Genomic DNA, 25,685 nt, shown 5'->3' on the forward strand with positions numbered 1-25,685 from the left:
GCTGTCAGCCGTGCGAGCGTCACCTATATGTAACATTTACTACAGCTCATGAAAAGACCGTTATTGCTATTAAGATGAAATGCAAATAATAAGTTACATATCAATATAAATGTGGGGCGGGGCGATGGATCGCGATGCCGACTCAGCATCCTGAAGTTTGTCGGGCATCTGCGATGAATGATGGCATCGTCTATCGGCACAACTCTAATTTATATTACATTCTTCCTCACCGTTTTAATCACATTATGCGTTAATATTCTGCATTTATATTTATGCCTGTGCTTGATCTTTTTCATTGTATTCAAAGTCAACTTTTGTTGGCTGTCGCCACTGCCTCGCATGGTTCAGGATTGGTAGAGCTACGCATCAATGAATTGGCTCTTCAGTGTTTGAACTCTCAGTAATGATTAAATCACACTGAACTGAGCTAAACTGAACTGAACTGAACTTAAAAACTAAAACCTGAACCACACTGTTCCAGTTACTGAACCGCACGGTTCCAGTTACTATGACCATTTAAGTGAAGCTGCTTTGACACAATCTACATTGTAAAAGCGCTATACAAATAAAGCTGAATTGAAAAAAATTGAATTGAACTTTTATCAGTATTCATTCCTAGCTTATGCTTTAATGTTTAAGTTAAATGTTTTCTTGTCAAAGAAAGAGTACTTATTATTATATTATTATTAATTGAAATGCATACATTCGGATGTGTTATTTAAATTGTTTTAGGAAGGGATTATCATGCCCAAAGCTCCCAAAGGTATTACAGCTACAAATTAATTGGAGCTAGAGAGAGTCAGTTTTGTAGAGAACGCTGGTGAGTTTAGTCTAGAAATAGCTCTGAATAGCTGCGCTGATGGTGCACTTTTAGGGTTTTCAGAGAGTTTTAGGACTATAAAAGCACAGTTTGCCTCCTTAATGAAAGGAGCTTATGTTTCAGAAGGCAGAAAACATGTTTTGTTCACTCTCATTCTCTCTAGATTTGATTCGGTTCTGCCAGGCTTCATCTTCTCAGATCAGTTCATCCAGATCTCCACACGTCTCCCCACCGAATATGTCTATGGTTTTGGTGAGACAGAGCATCCCAGCTATAAACATGACCTCAACTTTCACACATATGGACTGTTTGCCAAAGACCAGCCTCCAGGGGTGAGTTTTTAAGGGATCTGTCACACATACTTTACACATTGTGTTAAAGAACACCCGAGACTATAGATTGACTCTGGTTTAAAGGGTTAGTTCACCCTAAACTAAATATTTACTCAATATTTACTAACCCTTAAGTGGTTCCAAATCTTTAAGAGTTACTTTATTTTCTGTTTTCTGGAAAAACAAAGACTATGGAAGTCAATAGTCCACTATTTCCACTATTGCGCCTAAAGCCAGCAAGCCAGGGCGAGCCAAGGCCAGTCGCGTTTCCACTGTCACTTCCAGGGCCTAAGCGGGGCTTTCTCAGGGCCAGCGGTTGGCCTTTTTTGGCCCGCCGAATACCTTGGGCCAAAGAAGGCCAACTGGGGCTTTGGGGCGTAGTGAAAGGAAAGGTGGGCACAGTTTTCTGATGCTCTCACTTTGCTGGGTCCCTCCGTTAGTGGCGAGACCACTCAATCCACAATGCCAAGTTGGTGAGTAGAGAACACACAGGCCTGTGCGTGTAGACATATAATGTAATGCTGTACAGTAACGTGTCGTCTGTTTGTTTCGCTAGTCTTCATTTTAATGATGTGATGATGCGATGTTGTGCTTTATTTGCCTGATTCTCCCTAAAGTGGGTGGGTTGTGTGACGTTTGATTAGGGGGTCGTTCTGGGGGTGGGGTTTGCGTGACGCGCTGCGAGCTACAAGCCCGACAGTGGAAACGCAACATGATTTCAGCCTCACTGCTCAACCTCCCGGGCGATTGGCCCGGCCTGGCCCGATTTATTCATCTGAACCTTTTGTTCATCAAAGCATCAAGAAAAATGTATTATGTTTTACACAAAAATGAAAAGCTGTTTTGGTTATAACTGACAAAACATAGCTCAAATATATTCTAATATAAAAATTATAATTTGAAATAATGCTTTTATTTTAGTAATGTTTCTACATGATTTATTTTTGATCAAATAAATGCTGTCTTTGTGGGCGAAAAGTCTACTTTCTAAATATGTTAATAGTAAAACCACACACACACACACACACACACACACACACACACACACACACACACACACACACAAGAAAATAACAGTAATTCGGATGAGATGTTAAACTGGGGTCATGACTCTTTGTGGTTGTTAATAATCCCAGGATGTCCTTCGAAAAAGAGTAGATCGTTTAACACCGGCATCTTGGCCAAATTTTCCCTCTGGCCCTTGTCTATCATGGCCTTCTAACCATCCCCATACCATAATTGGCTTCATCACTCCATCTCCTCTCCACCAATTAGCTAGTGTTTGGTCTGCCGCAGCAATATGGCTGCCGTCGGGTCATCCAGGTGGATGCTGCACACTGCTGGTAAAGCAGATTTTCCCCAAAAAATGTGTAAAGCACTTTGAGTGTCTAGAAAAGAGCTTTTTAAATGTAATAAATTATTAATATTATTATTATAAATGTAGGCTTTGGCATCTGATCAGCAGGATCCCAGAAGAGATCCTGTAGAAAGTGCAGAGGACTTCTCTTGTATGAATCGGTTTTAAAGAGTGACATTACTCAGTTCTTTCACTTCTCAGCTCAGACCTGCTAACATTTTAGGGCTGTCGTTGGTTCATAATAGACTCGCTAATGATTTTATTCCTGACTCACTTCATGACACAAAACCCAAAGAAAGAGAGAAGCAAAAGAGTGAGAGTTACACTGAGGAAGAAAGAGAGAGGGAGATGTAATTAGCCTAATTAAAACAGAGAGATGGGATTTGCAAGGTTCATTCCTTTAAGCCACATAAAAATCTCTCATTAACACTTAATTGTCTGTTTAACACTGAACTGAAATCACATCGCAAACTCAAACTCTAATCTCTGTCTCTACATCTGTAGTACAAGCTGAACAGTTACGGAATCCATCCTTTCTACATGGGCATGGAGAAAAGTAAAAAGGCTCATGGCATCCTCCTGCTCAACAGCAATGCCATGGGTGAGTATAAACACACACATAACAAATCTCTGGCTTTTATATGGAGTTCTATAGAGTAAAACAGCAGACTATAGTGTGTGCCATTATAAATACACTTAATATGTTTACTGTGTTTTGAGAACTGAGCTATTTTTTGTTTTGTTTTCGCAAACATATCAAGATAAGTATCCAAAAGGTCTTTCTTACACTCTCACACACTCATTCACACACACACACTAAGCATTCATGTCTCAGTTAGTCATTAGACTGCAGTTTAAGAAGCCGTTGACACAGAAATTTTCCTATCTAATGTGCTAATTTTCTATTGTTTAACAATTAAAAAAAATCAGATCAACTTGGAGGTGGGATTTTGTTGCAAGTTTCTGTTTATAAGCACTCAGTGGTTGTGTCTGGATACACTCATTCTTTATGCTACATTTTTAGTTTGTTTGTTTCATTCTGGAATGCTGCCTTTAAGTAATTATTTTTTTACACTAAAAAATTATGACAAAAAGTATTGACAACCAGTGCGTTTATGTCACTTTAACTTAATTTAATAAGTGTATCAGGTCTCAACTATTTGTTTTTAGTTGTGCAAAGTTTAACGTGATATTTTTTTTCAGTTTGACTTAAGTTGAGATGACTAAAAATTAAAAAAAAGTTACTAAGTTACTGAAAAAGTCACAAAAAAAGGAAGCAAGATTTTTTTACAGTATAAAAGCAAAGACACATTCAGTGTGAATGAGCTCTATAAGGCATTTTTACAGTACTTCCTTTTACATTTCTTTTTTGGAGAAATGTTTTTCTTTTATTACTTTTAGCTTAAAGGGGCTAATAATTTTGATCTTACAATGGGGTTTAAAAATTTTAAATCTGCTTTCATTCTAGCTGAAATAAAGCAAATAAGACTTTCCCCAGAAGATAAAATATTTTCAGACATACTGTTAAAATTTTTCCTTGCTCCCTTAAACATAATTTGGGAAATATTTTAAAAAAGACTTTAACTATATATATATATATATATATATATATATATATATATATATATATATATATATATATATATATATATATATATATATATATATATATATATATATATTTGACTGCTATGCCTTCATAAATAGTGAAAATAACTAATTGAAAAAGTCTTTAAGACCAAGCGGAATCCTTTATTGGCTGTTGCTTTGGTGTGACTTCAGCTAATCAGTTTTGGCAAATGCAAACAAATATTTTTCAACATCAAACTGTGCAAAAAAAACTCACGTATAGTGAAGTCATCTTTAGATACCATATTGTTTTAAATCGAGAAAACATTTTACAAGTAACTTTTATTCAAAATCCTGCACCTTATTTTTGTTCCTTAAAAATTGAAAAGTGACCAATAAAAAGCCATGAAGCACTAAAAGCACTCATGTTAAAAATGATTTGTATACTAATCTGGCTAATGTTATCTATGAATTTTCTAATTTACTTTTTTTACTATAGAGGCTGGAAAATGTATTTTATTATTATATTATTATTATTATTATTATTATTATTATTATTATTATTATTATTATGTTTTACTTTTATTTTATTATTTAAATTCTGACTGAGGAAAGTTAAATGTGCTGGTCAGTTTGTTATTTACCTAATAAATGGGCTACAGCTTTTTAATTAAAACTTTAACTGATTCCTGTGTTTTCTGATGATGCTGTATATGATGTAATACATGTGTGTTTTAAGAATGAGGATTTATTGATATTTCTTTATTCTAAATATTTTGGAAATAGTTTGGCACATCAAAAAGTCTGATGATTATGTTATGATGACCACCCAACAAGCTAATCCAGCTAAAAATAGTGCATATATTTCTAAAAGGAAGTATTTAAATCTCATAAGCAAATAAGAGGTGAATAACTGCAAAAAGGTCCACTTTTTGGAAAAGCAAAAAACGCCTTTCAACAGGCTGACTACGGGCTTGATATGGCTAGGCAGAGGGCTCGTATCTTTAAGTTTTTTTTTACTGTAGATGTCTTTGTATCCCTGATGAACTACTGCAATTAAGTTGTACAAAATAACTGTACGCACCCTTCACATTATTGTTTATGTAAAGGCCATTACAGTATGCTTTATTGTTTAATAATGAGTCTAAAACTTGCCCACTTGCTGCATCTTTAGTATCGGAACAAACAACTCAGTCACTCACCGGCTCCAAAACTGGTGCAGGTTTTGTCAGCAGGTCTTAAAGTCGCGATTAGAGCGGCTGCTATTTATCAGAGGCGAGAGGCTGTCATTGAGCTATTCTGTGAGGAACAGTTATGCTTATTGCAGGAGTTTTTATTTCTCGAGCTGCTTAAACATAATGGTGTTGCTGCAGTAGGGCTTTTACCAGAGTTGTGCTTTTAGAAAGTGCTCTGCATTCAACCGCCGTCTCACACACACACACACATACATACACGTTTTAATTCTTACATAAACACACTCGCGCAGGCACTGGAGTAAATGAGGATCTTGAAAACCGCAGCAGGAGAATAGCTTTGATGTGGTTCACTTTACTCAGAGAAGTTGAAAGAAATGCCCCTTCTATTTGAATGCAGATGTGTTTAACACCTCGCCGCATACGTAATGAGGCAGAAATGGACAGTAAAGGAGGTGTTAAAGACCTCGGAAAATGGTTTTCGGGATTGTGTTGACATTTTTTTTTAATCTTTGTAAGAGAACATTAGGAATATACACAGATTGAAGAGCCTATTCTTTTCAATTTTTAATAGCAGCAGTATTTAGTTTATATTAAAGTGCAGGAAAATCACATTTGGCACTGTAGATAGGGGAAAAGGCTTTCAAAAATAAATAAGATAAATTATAAACGTACCATTTTTAGATAAAGATAAATCAAATTGCGGATTTTGGATAAAGATAAATTGCAAAAATATTAAATTGAGGAGTTTATTCTTTGTGCTTTTTCTTTTTTAATATCAGCAGTATTTAGTTCATATTAAAGTGAAGGAAAATCACACTTGGCACTGAAGATGTATAAAAGACTTTCAAAAATAAATAAAATGTTGTTATATAAACTTTAACGTCCACAGTTCAAGTCATAAAGTGTTGACGGATTTACCTTGTATTTTAATATCTTTAATATTTTTCAGGACTAAATTAAAATTTGTTTATAAAGATAATGTTTTCAGAAAATTATATGAAATATTAAATTATGTTCAATAAAATGTATGTTTTCATAAAATCAGTGATTAATTGTATTTTGCCAAGGGAAGACTACACATTTGGAAGTCCTCTCTCCAGTTTCCATTACCATATTATGATAATAAGATATGAACAGTAATGTGTTATCAGAAATTTTTAAATAATCACAGTCTAGTTAGTAGTGTGTTTTGTGTTCATTTTCTTAAAATACTTGGTAACACTTTACAATGAGGGTGCATTAGTTAACATTAGTTAATGCATTAGTTAAAATGAACTAACAATGAATAACGCATTTATTAAGCATCACCTAACCTTTGTTAACGTTAGCTAAACATTTATTCATGTGTTAGCTAATGCATTAGTAAACATGATCTAACAGTAATTAAGGACTTTGTTCAGCATTACTTAATCTTTGTTAATGTTTATTTGCACATTATCTAATGCCTCTCTTTACAAGAACAGCTTAATTAGTTCATGTTTACTAACTCATACACTAACGCATTTGTTAATGGATTAGATCACTTGATCTTATAATGAACAACACATTTATAAAGCAATACTGAATCCTTGTTCATGAAAACTTACAATGTTAGTTAACGCGTTTGTTAACATGAACAACATGTTAGCATAATTGGTAAAGCTTTTAATAAGTGCATAGTTCCTGATCAATGTCAGGGACAAAGGAGGACTCTTTTGGAGTGTATTATATGAGAACCTCAGCTTTAACTGTTATTCATGTTTGCTAACACTTTACTAACATGATTTATCATTAACAAAGCATTTATTAATAGAATTATGATCCTTATTGTAAAGTGCACCCTTATTGTAAAGTGTTACCAAATACTTAAAATATATTTTATTAAAATATTGTTTAAAAAAAATGTGATACATACATATTGTATTAGTAACCAAAAAACAATCAAAGAACAGCCACCCCATCCCAACAGTACAAATATAAATATACATGCAAACATAAATAAATTAATTAATTAAATAACTAAAATAAGGTAACATAATAATAAAAAAGAACCCGTTAAGACTTTGACATACAAATGTTTTGTGTTATTTAAATAAAAATAAAAGTAGAAAAATATATAATGTTAAATAAATAAATAAATAAAATTATATATTATATTATATTTTATTATATTATATTTACCAAAGGGGGTAATTCTGACTTCAACTGTGTGTGTGTGTGTGTGTGTGTGTCTGTGTGTGTGTGTGTGTGTGTGTGTGTGTGTGTGTGTGTGTGTGTGTGTGTGTGTGTGTGTGTGTGTGTGTGTGTGTGTGTGTGTGTGTGTGTGTGTGTGTGTGTGTGTGTGTGTGTGTGTGTGTGTATGTATATATATATATATATATATATATATATATATATATATATATATATATATATATATATATATATATATAGTTTTGATAATGTGGTTCAAATATTTGTAACTTGAAACAGAAGGAAATATGAGCATTTTGGGCTGTGTTTCTATGAAGATCCCAGTGTAGCTGCCATTATGGCACATCGGTTTTTTGCTCGCCAGGTCTCCGCAAAGGTCACATGACTGAAAACTATCAATTAGTAATAGGATGGTAATGGTCTGCCATAAACTTGTTAAAAAGGAATCCATTGACTGTTTTTGCTAAGAAACTATCCGAGTAATTGCATAAATAATAAATGAGGATGAAACACACTGACTGTTTTTCTTTTTCTTTTCTTAAATCTCTCAGATGTGTCCTTCCAGCCTATTCCAGCCCTAACCTACCGCACCACCGGAGGCATCCTGGACTTCTACATGGTCTTGGGACCCACACCAGAAGAAGTGGTTCAGCAGTACACTGAGGTGTGTGTGTGTGTGTGTGTGTGTGTGTGTGTGTGTGTGTGTGTGTGTGTGCGTGCGTGCGTGCGTGCGTGCGTGCGTGCGTGCGTGCGTGCGTGTGTGTGTATATATATATATATATATATATATATGTATATATATATATATATATATATATATATATATATATATATATACAGGTTTATATGGTTTACAAAGACAAAAATTTGTATAATGACATGGGTCTGACCTGCTTGTACTCAATTAAAGTAAATTACTGTGAATATAACCAGCTTCTGATGGTATATTATATTATTTAATTTTTTAATCACACTTGATCAAAACTGTCTGCAGAAGCACTTTGATTGACATTTTCACTTTGTTTGTGTCATTAGAGGGGGAAAGCCCAGCCCATTAGTGACAATCTCTCCCTCATTAGCATAAGACAATGGTTCTCAAACTTTTTTCACCAAGTACCACCATAATGACTGGTATTGAAATACATGGTAGGCCTAACTAAGCGGCTACAGCTCTGCAAAGTTCACAAACGTGGCAGATAAAATCGTATTATTATGAAAAATTATTACTGTCAGCCACTTTAAACATAATAAACAGTTTGAACAATATCACACTTACAGGTAAACAATAGCCCCTTTTACACAGTGATACCGGTTAATATCTGGAAAATTTCCGGAACGACTTTACCGGTATATTCAAAAAAGCGCTGTTCACACAGGCGAGGACGTTACGGAATTTTTCCGGAAAAGAGCATTCACACATCCATTCCAAAATACCGGTAAATTCTGACATCATTAACCACAAATGAGCCTTAAACGGCTGCGCTTGTATTTGTAAACATTTGACTAAATTACAAACTCTGTGGATGATCAATATTGTGAACAACTTTCGCAGGATCACTTTCGCATGTCAAAATGTTCATAATATGTGCGTGTGCAGGCGCTCACAGGCTGTTTCACAGGCACACGCAAAGTTTGAAGGTAAACAAACAACGGCCTATCATAAGCATCTCATCGATGATTATTTAAACAGTTGGCATTAAGAAGAACATATAAACATGATCTGACTAACTTCTAGCAGCTAAATGTGTCTGGAAAAATATTCAAAGTCTTTTATTTTCATAAACTGCGCGGACGTAAATGCGTCTGACTGTTGTGATTGGCTAAAGCAGACGTCTCACGTCAGCACGTTCTAGACGTGCACGCGCTTATTCTGGCAATCTTCCTTCTGCATTTACACAGCGCAGCATTCCGGCAAATTACCGGTAATGTTACAACTTCTCTTTCCGGAAAATAGCCAGAACGAATTTACCTGTATTTTCAAAAAGGACCTGTTCACACATACAAGTAAACCTTTGCTGTACTTAAATGTAAAGTATTGTCATAAAGTAGCCTATTCATCAAAACCTGTCAATTTATTTATTTTTTTGACCTCATAAATGTAGATTATATACATATTTTGTTAAATTTTGAAATAAACGTTGCATGTATGACTTACTTGTATATCTTTGAAATGTAAACGTTAACTTGTATTTTAGAGACATAAATTGGATTTACATATTTAATTTAGAAACTAGATCTGCTCACTGCTCATTAGAATAGGCGATGTGCGTCAGAGAAGCAAGTGATTAAACTATACCTGTCAACATTAGGATAAAGAAATTCGAGATACGCCCCCAACAACCATTACAAGTACGGGGAGGAAAATAACCTCAAATGATAGAATACATAACAAACATTAGAAAAATGAAAATAAAATAAAAACTTTAGCCTATTAAAATCAATTTCCTGATCATAACGCTGTTATCGTACGTGTCAAAGGGTTAAAAGTGTGTTCATTTGTTTTATTTGAATTATTCAGCGATTCCTCCGCAACCACTAGAAGGAAGCATGCGTACCACTTGTGGTACGTGTACCACAGTTTAAGAACCACTGGCATAGGACATTAGTTTTGTTTTTAAATCTGCCACTTTGCCGACACATAGGCATTTGTAGCTCCGCCCTCTTTTGAAAAGTACACATTAGAATTTAAAGTGACTATCGCCAAAACGCCACTATTAGGATCAAAGCTTAAAAGGGTCAGTTTCAAAGAGTTATATAAGATTATTAGTGAGGGATTTTGAGCTGAAACTTCATATACAGACTCTTGGTGCATTAGAGACTTATTTTACATCTTGTAAAAAGGGGCATAATATGTCCCCTTTAAAGTGATTTTATGAGGATATGCCTTAATAATCATACAGAACAGGGTTTTCGATTTACTAAATTTGCCACAGTTTTACATTGAAGGTTGGATTTAGGGCTAGGGTTAAGGTAAGGCCATATAACAAGCTGATTTTACAGTATAAAATACATTATGACTATGGAAAGTCATCATAAACCATATATAAGCATGCGTATGTGTGTGAGAGTGTGTTTGTGTGTTATTCCTGGTTTGATGAGGTTTAGCAGCTGGAGTTTCTCTGCCTCATTGCCCACAGTGTACTCAATCTAAACACACACACACACACACACACACACACACACACACACACACACACAGACACACACACACACACACAAATAACACTGGAAAACTCACATGCATAAATGAAATACATAAATATTTATCTAAAAGAATCTCGCTTGTCACATAGACAGAAGGGACTATTAGATTCTCTTAAGCCACTTGAATATTTATGTCGTCAATCTATTTGCATAAAATGTAAAAACATTTTCATCTCGGTTTGTGCATTTTGTTTTGACAGTTGATTGGCCGTCCGGTTCTTCCAGCCTATTGGTCGCTTGGATTCCAGCTTTGTCGCTATGGCTACGCCAACGATTCGGAGATCGCAGATCTTTACAGAGACATGAGAGCTGCTGAGATCCCCTATGTGAGTCGTCTCATCAAATTTAGTCTTCCTCTAAATGCAAAACAGTGATTTAACTCAGAGTGAACTTTCATTTCAGACTGCTTTTATCCTATAACTACTTAAAATTGTCATGTTTTCAAAAAAATGCCATCAAAGTGCGTTGTTAGCAGTTCTACGACAGCCATCACCAAACTAACTTTCAATGAAAGTGTTCACTTTAACTTCATGTAACATTTTTTTCTGTGTTTAATAGATGTCTAATAGACATTTTATGTAGATTTTATATGTGCACACTGTTAATCATTTCCTGTAGAGTCTACAGAGCAGTTCGCCAGTAACTTATTGCAGTGGCGTAGCGCAAAATGCGGAGCCCCCCCTGCAGGGATCACCGACAGGGCCCCCAGTTGAAGGCGGGGGGTGGGGGGTGGGGTGGGAGATATACACATATACACATAGATATACACATATACACATATCTGTGATCGGGAGTTTTCCTGGATGTTAGTATGCATTTTGTATTTAATTATGAAAATTTTTATTTGATATCACTTTTCTACATTGATGGATCACTTATCGCACGGGCATTCCTGACAAAAAGCTTGTGTTTGTGTGTATGGAAATGTACTATTCACTCTCCCTGTTAAATTTGATCTGATCATGTCCTGAAACACAGCTCCTCTCCTGCTTTTACTTCTCATACTGACGGAGGGAGCGATTCGTTTGTGAATGAATCTCCGTTATGAACGACTCTTTCGCTAGCCAACAATAAAACAAGTTTCTGGCAGCGCAGCATCTCTTTGTCATATTTCTTTTGCATTGTTTGCTGATTTATTCAACAAAACTAGCATAAACCGAGTGTTTAGTGCGAGTTGGTGCTACTTTGCCTTATGGTGAATGCAGTAAGTGACTATAGCTATTATTATCAATAACGTGACCTGTTTAGCACAAATTTCAAAACATACAAAAACGTAAAAAACTTAATCCTATGAAATGTTCTGCCTTTGTGCTTTGTTTTCTTTGTTTGCTTGTTTCTACACCCGTAGACAGCTCTAAAGTCCAGCATCTTCACGTAATAACACTGTCTTGACTAGTGCGGTTGAATGACATTTGTCCTGGGAGCACTGTACCATTGTGGCGGCGCTATAGACGCATGCTCAGGGTCCCTATGCGATATCTAGTGTATATATCTATGTCACAAATTAAGGAGGCGGGGTGGCGTGACAACGCGGGGAATCCTTCACAAACTGAGAAGCGATCACAAACCGAAAGTGGCGAGAGCGTCAAGGTAGCCAGAAGTCATTCATTTTTTAACGAGAACCGGCGGCAAGAAACAGCGGCGCGTCTTCATTGGCTATGACGCGTTTCGGCGGCAAGCAATCAGAATGAAGTAGTCCACCGCTTGAGCGGAGTTCAGAGAACACCGACCTGTAAACTTTGGTTTCGACCACAGTTGTTCCCAAGAGTTTGATTATTGCGGTTCCTGGATTTTCAATTATTAAAAATCGCGACGACGTGGGGCCCCCTAATCACGCGGGGCCCCCCCCGCGGTGCGTGCCCTGCGGGCCCGTCCGCTACGCCACTGACTTATTGGAAAATAAATTACAGCTAAAATACTGTATTTATATGTACATTACCATTTATCTTACTCTATATATATTCACAGAATGGTATGTATATCATTAATGTAAAATAAACAGTAATATTTACAATTCAACTTAACACTATAAATGTACTGTACTATACTGTATATTAAAATACAGTAACGTACAGCATAACTGTCCTACAGTAAAATACAGCTAATATTACAGTTAAATACTGCATAATTTACAAAAATTGTTAACAGTGTAGTCATTAATTCCTGTTTATTGTCTATTTCTGGGCTTCTGTTAGACATTGATTTTCACTGACATCCCAAATTAGCCTTGCTTTTGCCAAGACGTCTATGTTTTAATGTCTATTAGACATCCTTAAACCACAAATAATCCTTAATATGGTCCTACTGTATTTACTTGAATGGAGAAAATCCTCAAATCCCACAAACTGTTCAGAAAACTAACAATTGTGAATCAGCCAATAAAAAAAAAATGGCCTCATAATTGTTCTTTCTTACAATCAAATGGCATTAAAAAAAATAAAAAAATAAATAAATAAATAAATAAATATATATATATATATATATATATATATATATATATATATATATATATATATATATATATATATATATATATATATATATTTGCTCAGTTGCAGAGTGTTGAGAAGCAAAATAACTTTTTTGTATTTGTGTTTAGTTTTTGTTTTGTTTTTTGTATTAGTTTGTTTGTCAAAAAATGTAACATTTATTTCGTTTTATAACTTTTTCTGACCCTTATTTATTTATTTATTCATTCATTCATTTATGCTAAAATAAATAAATAAATTCCTCTTGATTTAACAATGTTTATATCTTTGTAAGGGACAAGGAGACACTGTAAATAACCCTTTTGGGGCTTTTTCCTCTTCCTTCACGTTATGGCTTATTTTTCTGTTTTATTCCAATCTTTTGTATTATTGTGCAAATAAATAAATAAACAATATGAGAAAAAATGTGAAGTGTAGCAACCACTCACAAAAATCTACAGTGGTGCTGCTTGCATGTAAAATGATGGCAAAATATTGTTCATTTTGAACACTGAGTTACAGTGATAATCATTCATTCATTTATTTTCATTTGGCTTAGTCCCTGATTATCAGGGGTCGCCACAGCAAAATGAACCTCTAACTACTATGAGTTAAACTGATATTCATTCATTCATTCATTCATTCATTCATTCAATCATTTTCCTTTGACTTAGTCCCTGATTATCAGGGGTCGCCACAGCATAAAGAACCACCAACTTCTATGAGTTATACTAATATTCATTCATTCATTCATTCATTCATTCATTCATTCATTCATTTACCTTCAACTTAGTCCCTGATTTTCTGGGGTCGCCACAGGGGAATGAACCCACAACTACAATAAGTTATACTGATATTCATTTATTTATTCATTCATTCATTTTCCTTCGACTTAGTCGCTGATTATCAGGGGTTGCTACAGCAGTTTGTCATAGTGTTTGTCATTGTCATAGTCATAGTGATATTCATTCATTCATTCATTCATTCATTCATTTTCCTTCGACTTAGTCCCTGATTATCAGGGATCGCCACAGTGGAATGAACCACCAACAACAATGAGTTATACTGATATTTATTCATTCATTTACCTTCAACTTAGTACCTGATTACCAGGGGTCGCCACAGCAAAATAAACTTCCAGCTCCTATGAGTTATACTGATATTCATTCATTCATTCATTCATTTTCCTTTGATTTAGTCCCTGATTATTAGTGGTCACCACAGCAGAATGAACCACCAACTACTATAAGTTATACTATTATTCAATCATTTATTCATTCAATCATTCATTTTCCTTCGACTAGGTCCCTGATTTTCAGGGGTTGCAACAGCGAAATGAACAACCAACTACAATGAGTTATACTGATATTGATTGATTGATTCATTCATTGATTCATTTTTTCATTGTTTTACATAGCAAATGCCTCTTCAGTCGCAACCCAGTGCTGAGAAAAACTATACTGATATTTGTTCTTTAATTTCTTTAAAGGACGTTCAGTATGCAGATATTGACTATATGGAGAGGCAGATGGACTTCACTCTGGACAAAACTAATTTCCTGGGACTGCCTGCTCTGGTGGACCGCATGAGGGGAGAGGGCATGCGTTTCATTTTCATTCTGGTAAGAACAATTCTTTATCACTGGAGAAAAAACAGTTGTGCATATAACACTATGTGTTTTACTGTTAAAGTTTTACTGTTTTACTGTTAAAGAGAGACTAAAAGAGTTTATAGAGAGACATGTTTTATGTGTTTTTGTGCTTTAGGACCCGGCTATAGCAGCCAATGAGACGACAGGGTCCTACGCTGCATTTGACAGCGGGATTGAAAAAGACGTTTTCATCAAATGGCCTCCTGCGCTCAGCAATGACATTGTGTGGGGAAAGGTACGACAAACACAAAGAGGAAGAGGAACATTTATTGATTCTCAGTCAATAGTTTTGTTGATGGTATTCATTTTGTGCTCTGCGGGTCAACCTTTTGAACTTTGCGGCTTTTAAAATATTGGATTGCCTCAGTTGTAACTTAAGGAAGTATAATGTATCATCTTTTACTTGGAAAAGCCTGAAAAATGGGAATAAAGCAACACAGGCTCATTGGGAAAATGTGCCCAGGGCTACACTTTTAAAAACTGACAAATATGTGCTTGAGGGTACATTCTGCAGCATTTTCTGTGTGTAAAACAATTGCTATTGAATCCTAAATCCAAACTAGATAAACAACAAATGAATCAGTCAACATTAGTGAGCAGATTCAGTTGAAAAACAAAATGGACTTTAAATGTGATTATTAATTGTTAATTATTATTAATTATTAAGTGCAGATTAAAGAATTCTGAATTGTCAGGAAAATTTAAAATCTATTTTAGATTACAATAGTGATTTAGAGGATTTGAAAGTAATACTAATGAGAGGAAATAAAATAAAATATATTCACAAAATAATCTTCTAGCCAGTGGCTTTTAAACAACCCAGGCACATTCTGGAAATGTAGCCCCGTAGACTATTCTGTAGACTGCGAAATATGTCCCGGGAGGTACGTATTTGTGCAGTTTTTGTTTTCGCGAATCCGCGTGAGGGCGCTGTGCGTGCTTTTTCGCATCTCGAACGCCTATCACGAGCGCCGTTTGCACCCGCGCTGTTCTCGCGTAAAGTCCTTGGAGGCCGCTGTCAAGCAACCGTCTGTCAGACTGACCGAATGACCGAATGATTGACTGGACGACGGGCCATTCGGCCGACCCACCCTCCTCCACTTTCCCTAAACCCAATCGGTTTTACCGATTGACCCGCCGGCCTGCCCACTCGCTTCCCTAAACCCAAGCGACGATTTACAAAAGCCGTCCAGAAAAAGAAAAGCCCTCGTCTGAATTTGACCGCGCTTTCGGATTTGACCACGTTCTCGCCCTGTTATGAACAAAGTGTCGTTCAGTTTATTTTTTGGATTCTGTTTTCGTCTTACCTGATTTCTGGAACACCTGTGCCCTGGACTTGAACCCGGTCATTGCCAACGTCGCGGTAAGCTCCCCTCCGGCTCTACGCTCCACCGACGAACACGACGAGCTAACCGGACAAACTGGTTGCGGCGGAAAAGCCCTCCACATGGAGGTGAGCTTTAATCCGGCGAGCGCAAAGAGAAGCGGCGTCACACAAGCTCAGGCTTGGAATGTAAAAGCAGTGTGAGTGCAGGCCGAGGGTGAGAGGGGAGGGGGGACAAGCACGCTTTGGCACAGTTCAAGGCAACTGTGCCTAATGTGAAAACACCCTAAGATCACACATTATGACTACTAATAAACATCTAGTATCTAAATAATAGGCAGAAAAGACAGAAAGTGTTCCCAAAACAAAATTTCTAGTGTTTAACACATACAGAATGACCAAGATCAAAGTAAAAATGATTTCATTACAGCCTATTCTGAACACAGATTTGAGTTGTTGTTTCTGCATGTTTTAGGTTTGGCCTGACTATCCCAATATCACCGTGGACAATTCTTTGGACTGGGATACTCAAGTAGAGGTATCTGTCTCTCTTTTTAAAATCTGTATTTATTATCTCTACCTCTCTATAACATGAGAACCAGGCATCTTTTCTCTTCACTACAAAAAATATCTTCTTACTTTTTTATTATTGTTTCTTGTCAAAATATCTAAAAACTCTTAAATCAAGAAGCTTGGCAAGCAGCAAACATTGTCTTGTTTTAGGAAATAATATGCTAAAATGAAGTGATTTTTTTCTTAAAACAAGCTAAATAATCTGCCATTGGGATAAGAAAAATAATCTAAACAAAAAAAAAAAGAAGATTATTTTGCTTGTTTTAAGAAAACAATTTCCCATATTACTACTTAAAACAAGACAATGTTTGTTGCTTGTCTAGAAAATTCTTCTTGATTTACTTTTTTTTTTTAGATATTAGGACTAGAAAGAAGACAAGAAGCATTTTTCGCAGTGTTGTTATTACATATTTAAGTCTATTCATACTGAAACTCAACAAGAGTGATGAGTGTGTCATCATAGAGATTATCAGCCAATCACAATGAAGATGCACCATCAACCAATGAAAATATAGTAGTACTGTGCTGTATCACCCACTGTCAGCAAATCAGAAAGTAGTATGTAAACATAGCCGCACATTGCTAACTTAGTTTAGATTGCAGTATTAACACAGTGTAGTGAAACTATTGTTGTATCTAATCAGCACATACTGAATTAATACTGGTTGTTGAAGCAGAGCTGTATTTATTGTAAATGTTAACTTTGCAGCTCTTCAGGTCTTTCGTGGCGTTCCCAGATTTCTTCAAGAACGGTACAGCTGAGTGGTGGGCGGATCAGATTAAAGACTATTACGACAACGTCATGAAGTTTGACGGGCTTTGGATTGTAAGTACTTTGTTTATTATTTTATATGAGGAATGAGCAGTGAAACATTTCAGTATTCAAATTATGTAAGAAATTTTATCATTTATCGTAACATATTGAGTAAGATGTTTTGTTATTTTAGTGTTGTTGTATGTCAAAATAATGCTTATAATAATCATGTTAATAATTGTAATATTTATAATATATTATAATAATAATATCCTGTCATTATTTAATAATAATAATTATTATTATTATTAATATAATAAATGGTTATTATTATGATGATGATTATGATTATGATGATGATTATTATTATTGTTGTTGTTGTTGTTGTTGTTGTTGTTGTTGTTGTTGTTAATATTACAGTTTGTATTTATAAAAAAAAACTTCAGTAGTATTATGGGTAATATTTAATTGCTATTTTTTATAATTTGATAATAATAATAATAATAATAATAATAATAATAATAATAACAATAATAATAATAATATAATAATAATAATACAATTACTATTATTATCATTATTATTATTATTAGTAGTAGTAGTAGTAGTAGTAGTAGTAGTAGTAGTATTACAATAAGCATTATTATTATTATTATTATTATTAGTAGTAGTAGTAGTAGTAGTAGTAGTAGTAGTAGTAGAAGTAGTATTGCGTTAAACATTATTATTATTAGTAGTAGTAGTAGTAGTAGTAGTAGTAGTAGTAGTAGAAGTAGTATTACTATAAACAATATTATTATTATTATTATTATTATTATTATTATAGCAGTTCGTATTTATTGAATACTTAACAGTAGTAATATGGTTAATATTTACTTGCTATTTTTTAATAATTTGATTTCAGTGTTCAAATTGTGTAAGATATTTTGTCATTTATTGTAACATATTGTAACATCAAATTAAAAATGCTAATATTAATTATGTTAATAATCTAAATATTTTTAATTTATATTAATAATATTTTGTAATTATTTGATGGTAATATTAATAATAATAATAATAATATAATAATAATAATAATTAAAAACTTTACAGTAGTATTGTGTTTAATATTTTCTTTCTATTTTTTTATAATTTGATAAAAATATTAAATAAATAAATAAATAAATAAATAAATAAATAAATAAATAAATAAGTGATTATTATTATATCATTTGTTGTTGTTGTTATTGTTGTTGTTTTTGTTATTGTTATAACATTTTGTATGTTTTAAGTACTTCATTATTATTATTATTATTATTATTATTATTATTATTATTATTATAAACATGAAATAAGCATTATTATTATTATTATTATTATTGTTATTATTATTATTATTATTATTATTATTATTATTGTTGTTATTATTATTGCAGTTTGTGTTTATATTATATAGTATTATATTATTGTATTATGGTTAATATTTACTTGCTATTTTTTATAATTTGATTAATAACAATAATAATAACTATTATTATTATTATTATTATTATTATTATTACTATTATTATTATTATTATTATTATTTTTACAATTTGTATTATTACTTCTTGTGTTTAATACTTCTTAGTATGGTAGTATTATGGTTAAGATTCCCTTGGAAATATTTTTTTAATATTTTGATTAAAATTATAATATTAATATTAGTAATAATAATAATCAATTTGTTATAGCAGTTTGATCCATTTCCAACATTCATTGTGCCTGTATAATGAAATAAATGCCCAAGTGTTGCTATTAAAAATGTCTATTCACATATCAATTCACTTCCTTTAAAAATAATAATTAATGTGAAATTATATATTTACAAATATGTTATTGAAATCCCAACAAACCAACCCATTAAACCCAATACCCCAGTCCCTGTCTGCATACGTATGCATATTATTACTCTATCCCTTACATTGATTGGATGCTCAGCTTATTGTGATCTGCTTTCTGCAGGACATGAATGAGCCAGCCAGTTTCGTGCACGGCACTGTTGGAGGAAAATGTCTAGGGGATCCCCTTCTGGAAAATCCTCCATACATGCCACGTGAGTTTTAATTGCTGTGTCATGATATGTATGCTGTATGTGGCTACAGAGAATTGACAAAAACAGATGGTCCGTGTTCACACATGTATTCAGCTCTTTTTTTATCCAAATGAATCCAGCTAAACTTGCGATCTATTCCCAGATAAGCTTCTGCCAGTATTAAATATTATTTCAAAAATCCATTAAAAACAAACACCCTAAATGTACTTTACCTCTTATTACATGGCTGCTTGCCACAAAAACTAAAAATTAGACTCAAAACATTTTTTTTTGAGCTGTAATGGTTGATTCATTCTTTAATTAAATCCAATGCTGACAGAAACAAAAACAGCTAAAGGAGTATACCCTAACATGTGCACTGTTTATTCACAAGATGGTGCCAAACAGTCAAAACGTAAAGCTGACAAGAGACAAAAACAGCTGATGGAGTTAACACTAACCTGTGCGTTATTCAGGCACATGATGGCTTCTAACACTCAAAACCACAAAGCTGACAGAGACGAAAACAGCTGATGGAGTATACACTAACCTGAGAATTATTCAGTCACAAGATGGCGCCTAACAGTCAAAAACACAAAGCTGACAAAGACGAAAACAGCTGATGGAGTATATACTAACCTGAGAATTATTCAGTCACAAGATGGCGCCTAACAGTCAAAAACACAAAGCTGACAAAGACGAAAACAGTTGATGGAGTATATACTAACCTGAGAATTATTCAGTCACAAGATGGCGCCAAACAGTCAAAACGTAAAGCTGACAAAGACGAAAACAGCTGATAGAGTATACGCTAACCTGTGCATTATTCAGACACAAGATGGTGCCTAACAGTCAAAAACACAAAGCTGACAAAGACGAAAACAGCTGATGGAGTATATACTAACCTGCGTAATATGCAGACACAAGATGGCGCCAAACAGTCAAAAAGTAAAGTTGACAGAAACAAAAACAGCTGATGGAGTATAAACTAACCTGTGCATTATTCAGACACAAAATGGCACCAAACAGTCAAAAAGTAAATTTGACAGATATAAAAACAGCTGATAGAGATTTTGATTTTCATTAACCTGAAAATTATTCAGTCAAAAAATGGCGCAAAACAGTAAAAAAATGTAAAGCTGACAGAGATGAAAACAGCTGATGGAGTATACACTAACCTGCCCATTATTTGGACACTAGATTGCGTCAAACAGTCAAAGCGTAAAGTTGACAGAAACAAAAACAGCTGATCGAGTAAACACTAACCTGTGCATTATTCAGTCACAAGATGGCACCAAACAGCCAAAAACACAAAGCTGACAGAGACAAAAACAGCTGTTGTAGTATACACTAACCTGCGCAATATGCAGACACAAGATGGCGCCAAGCGGTCAAAAAGTACAGCTAATAGAGATGAAAACAGCTGATGGAGTATACACTAACCTGCACATTATTCAGTCAAAAACAGTTAAAAACTGCAGGGTCAAGGTGATTTGAAGTTCCTGGATGAACTTGTGTTATTTAGCGGTTGTTATCTCAGAATAACATACCTTGAGATGTCACAACTGACCAATCAGAATCGAGAATACCAAACAGCCATGTAATAATATTGAATATATTGTCATTTTCAGCACTGGAGTCCAAGGAAAAAGGTCTGAACCATAAGACTTTATGCATGAACAGCGAGCAGATCCTTGCTGATGGCACGCGCGTCAGACATTATGACGTTCACAACTTGTACGGCTTATCTCACACCAAACCCACCTACGAGTAAGTTCCTCCACATTTACTATGCATTTATATCCAGATTGTTCTGGAATGGGTTGTAATTGCTGTGTTTGTTTACGTGTTCGTCACAGTGCTTTGCATAGTACCACCGGAAAGAGAGGAGTTATAATTACCCGCTCAACATACCCAACGAGTGGACGCTGGGCTGGACATTGGCTGGGAGACAACTACTCTGCCTGGGACCAGCTCCTCAAGTCCATCATAGGTTTGTGGTTATTTATTATATGGAAAAAAATAAGCGCCACAAAGGCTCAGATTTTAGGTTAAAATTTACAATAATAAGAACCATAGTTTCAATACTAGAGATCAAAGCTCTATTAAATTAAATTAATCACAACTAGGGCTGCACGATATTGGAAAAATCTCACTTTGCAATATTTGTTTTACTGAAATATATATTGCGATTTGAATATAATTTAAGCAGATAATTAGAATAGCTACAGTTGAAGTCATAATTATTAGCCCCCCTGAATTATTAGACCCCCTGTTTATTTTTTCCCCTATTTCTGTTTAACAGAGAGCATATTTTTTTTCAACACATTTCTAAATATAATAGTTTGAATAACTCATTTCTATTAACTAATTTGTTTTATCTTTGCTATGATGACAGAAGAGCTGCACGAATCTGGCTAAAAAGAGAATCGCAATAGTTTTGCTGAAAATAAAGATCAGGATTCTGTAGATGTAAAATAAAGCTTAATATGAGTGACAATTATCATTGTTTTTTCTTAAACATATGGTAAAACAACAATATTAATATGATGGTTTAAATAAATAATTTAATTTTACTTATATTAATTCTGCTGTTGAATTATGTTTGAGATATAGGTTTATGCTTGCAGTCTGTCATTATAAACATTATTAGACCATTTAATTCACTAGTAAAATCAACATTATCTAGGCTGGAGTAGTTATACTGACACTGTAAACATTTATTCTCATGCACAACTCTTATCGCTATGAAAGAAAAAACATGTGCTTGTCGCAATCATAACTCTAAAATGCGATATTATTAATTAAATTGTGTACACGCTTTCGGTTTCATTTTCACTGCTAAGCGCTGTTCATACTACGCACGCGGCTCTCAAACGATCACTCTGTGCCACAAACTGAAGATTATTTACAACTTTATTACCTGTTACTCACAGCATATGCAGGTTCTGTTCACTAAAGGAGACGCGCACGCGCCTTTAATTTAATTACCGGCCACGAATATAGCATTATATGAAAACAAAAATTAAATTTTTTGGTGAATTAAACCTTATAAATACAGTATGCGACTCTTTTAACATCATTTAGAGGTGTCCATGTCTCTGAGCAACGTGTGTGAAACAATGGAAAGACTGGTGCAGCCGCCTTTTCTTCTCTCCTTAACTTGAAAATAGGATTGACAGAATCGTAGAAATTGATTAAGATCGTGTAGGGGTCGAATCGAGATCGCGATTTTTTTCACGATTAATTGTGCAGCTCTAGATAACATTAAATAATATTTGACTAGATATTTTTCAAGACACTTCTATACAGCTTAAAGTGACTTTTAAAGGCTTAATTACGTTAATTAGGTTAAATAGGCAGGTTAGGGTAATTAGGCAAGCTATTGTATAATATTGTTTGTTCTGTAGATTATCAAGAAAAAAAATAACTTCAACGGGCTAATAATTATGTCCTTAAAATGGTGTTTAGAAAAATTCCTCGCCAATATAATTTGGAAAATATTTATAAAAGAAAAAAAATTCAAAGGGGGGCTAATAATTAACTGTATATGTGCACTGTATCAATCGATTCTTCAACTGTAGGTGATTCTAATTTGAACCATTTTTTTGTAATTACTTTTTTACCATCTGCCAAACAAATAAATAACAGTTTCTTTAATTTAATTTAATTTAATTTAATTTAATTTAATTTAATTTAATTTAATTTAATTTAATTTAATTTAATTATTTTATTTTATTTTATTTTATTTATTTATTTATTTATTTATTTATTTATTTATTTATTTATTTATTTATTTATTTATTTAATTTAATTTTATTTTATTTTATTTTATTTTATTTTATTTTATTTTATTTTATTTTATTTTATTTTATTTTATTTTTCCAGCCAAATAAAAAAAAGAAAACTTTATTCAGAGGAAAAATTTAATAGAAAATACTTTCCCTTTGGGAAATAAATATTTAAAAATTCCACAAAAAGGTTAATAATGAACTTTTCCACTGTATATGATAAAACATTTGGAAAAAATATTTAAGTATACTTCGTGCATCTGGTCTCAGAGGCTCAGCCAGTAATAAAACACCCTAGTAACTGCCTAGGAAAGGCCAGAACATGAACAAACAGCACTCTTCTGAATACAGTACATTTTTTTATGCTTATGCAAAAACACTGAACAACATCTTCTGTAAACAGTAAAGTGTATAAACTGAAACCTCCTTTTTTTATTGTGTCTTTCAGGCATGATGGAGTTCAGCATATTCGGCGTCTCTTACGTAAGTGCCTCTCTCATCCACCACAGCACTCACTATTGATTTTTCATTTGCGCTTTATTTCCTATCACACAGTGTTTTCAGTTCAATTGGGTGCATTACACTAGCATGCAGCCATTACACTGACTCTAGAGTTTATTTATTCATCTTTTTTATGGCCTCGTGCTTACGGAGATCTACATCTGTGTTTCTCTTTCAGACTGGTGCCGATATCTGTGGCTTCTTTAACCCTGCCCAAAAGGAGATGTGTCTGCGCTGGATGCAGCTCGGAGCTTTCTATCCCTTCTCCAGAAACCACAACACCATAAACATGCCAGTAAGAACACACACATGATATTGTATCATCATGTCATGACTTTACTTAGGGGGGCACATTATAATTCATGAACTTCTGTGTTGAAACTGTGCATTATGATGTAGACAGAACACTTTTCTGTTGTTTTTAATGTAAACAATGCTGATTCACATGCATATTTAAACACAGGAGTTCATTAAGAATGAGTTAAAAATAATGTGCCCCTCCTAGTAAAGTCATGACATAAAGATACTTAAAGTACAATTACTCATGAGTTTATGTTGGTCAAGTTGCAGTTTTAATATTTTTTTTTTCATAAAGTGGGTTACATTAAGCTTAGCTAAAGTCTTCATTAATAACAAACATGAACTAGCAAGTAATAAAGGTAGCCATTGTAGATTTTATTATGAACTGACCACAAGTTGCATATTTTAATCTAATTCTTGGTTAGCATGAGTTGAATAATACTGATAATAATACCAATAATATTTGTAGCCACTGATAACATTGTGATAACAAGTAGTGCTCTTTAACTTTGGGCTTAACAAATACAAATACACTGCTGTTTCACCAGCTTCACGCATCTGTCTGGTCTACATACTCATTCATTCATTTTCATTCGGCTTAGTCCCTTATTTATCAGGGGTCACCATAGCAGAATGACCTATCATAATAAAGGAAAAATGCCTCCAAAAATTGTTTATAACAAGTAAACAAATAAAATATTCAATAAGAAATATATTAATAATAATAATAATAATAATAATAAATGTTATATTTCATTGTAAAATAAACAGATTACAGGCCTCTCTATAAAAAAATATAATAATAATAATAATAATAGTAATAATAATAATAATAATAATAATAATAATAATAATAATAATGATGATAATGACCAAGTCGTCTTACATAATATGTAATAAATGTCTTAATAACAATAGATTATTTTCTAAATAAAATATAGTATTTATACATTATATTGTAATATGTCCTTGTTTTATAAAACAGTTATATTGATATAAATAGCAATTAATAATCATAATAATAATAATAATAATAATAATAATAATAATAATATTAAAAAATAATAACTATTAGTAATATTTTATTTTACTTGGTCAATGTCTTTGTTTTTGTCAATGTTTTTTTTTCTAAGTAAAATATATATTATATGTTGTAAATTCTATTGTAATATTCCAATGTTTAATAAAACAATTGTGATAAATAATAATAATGCGTATTGTAATATTATGTAGTATTTCACTGTGTAAAAAATAACTATTAAGAGTAGTAGTAGTAATAATTGTTAATAAATAGTATAATAATGAAATAAATGAAATAAAAAAATATAAAATATATGTTGTGATATTTCATTGTAAAATTTAATTAATAAAAATTGTAAATACTGTAAATATTATAAAATTGTAATAATATTAATTATATATTAATGATATATAATTATAATAATGATGATGATGATTATAATGATAATGATAATGATAATGATAATAATAATAATAATAATAATAATAATAATAATTATTATTATTATTATTATTATTATTATTATTATTATTATTATTATTATTAAAATGCAATATTATATGATATTTTTTAAGTATTTCTACTTATAACAAAGA

General features: G+C 33.1%; 1 protein-coding gene across 2 annotated transcripts in view; it reads left to right on the forward strand.

The window, feature by feature from the left end:
- The window catches only part of si (sucrase-isomaltase), a 122,340-nt gene that overhangs the window by 75,062 nt on the left and 21,593 nt on the right, over positions 1-25,685 (forward strand). For both annotated transcript variants that reach the window (XR_012394176.1, XM_073930185.1), the window contains exons 28-40: positions 984-1,152; positions 3,014-3,110; positions 7,998-8,110; positions 10,851-10,976; positions 14,608-14,739; positions 14,885-15,004; positions 16,569-16,631; positions 17,376-17,492; positions 19,407-19,497; positions 21,108-21,246; positions 21,336-21,469; positions 23,716-23,750; positions 23,947-24,063. Coding sequence is in view for 1 of the 2 variants with exons in the window: in XM_073930185.1 (XP_073786286.1) it covers positions 984-1,152; positions 3,014-3,110; positions 7,998-8,110; positions 10,851-10,976; positions 14,608-14,739; positions 14,885-15,004; positions 16,569-16,631; positions 17,376-17,492; positions 19,407-19,497; positions 21,108-21,246; positions 21,336-21,469; positions 23,716-23,750; positions 23,947-24,063 (1,453 nt within the window). In the remaining variant the exon portion in view is untranslated. The remainder of the gene's footprint in view (positions 1-983; positions 1,153-3,013; positions 3,111-7,997; positions 8,111-10,850; positions 10,977-14,607; positions 14,740-14,884; positions 15,005-16,568; positions 16,632-17,375; positions 17,493-19,406; positions 19,498-21,107; positions 21,247-21,335; positions 21,470-23,715; positions 23,751-23,946; positions 24,064-25,685) is intronic.

This window comes from Danio rerio, chromosome 18 (genome assembly GCF_049306965.1).
Source record: "Danio rerio strain Tuebingen ecotype United States chromosome 18, GRCz12tu, whole genome shotgun sequence".
NCBI lineage: Eukaryota > Metazoa > Chordata > Actinopteri > Cypriniformes > Danionidae > Danio > Danio rerio.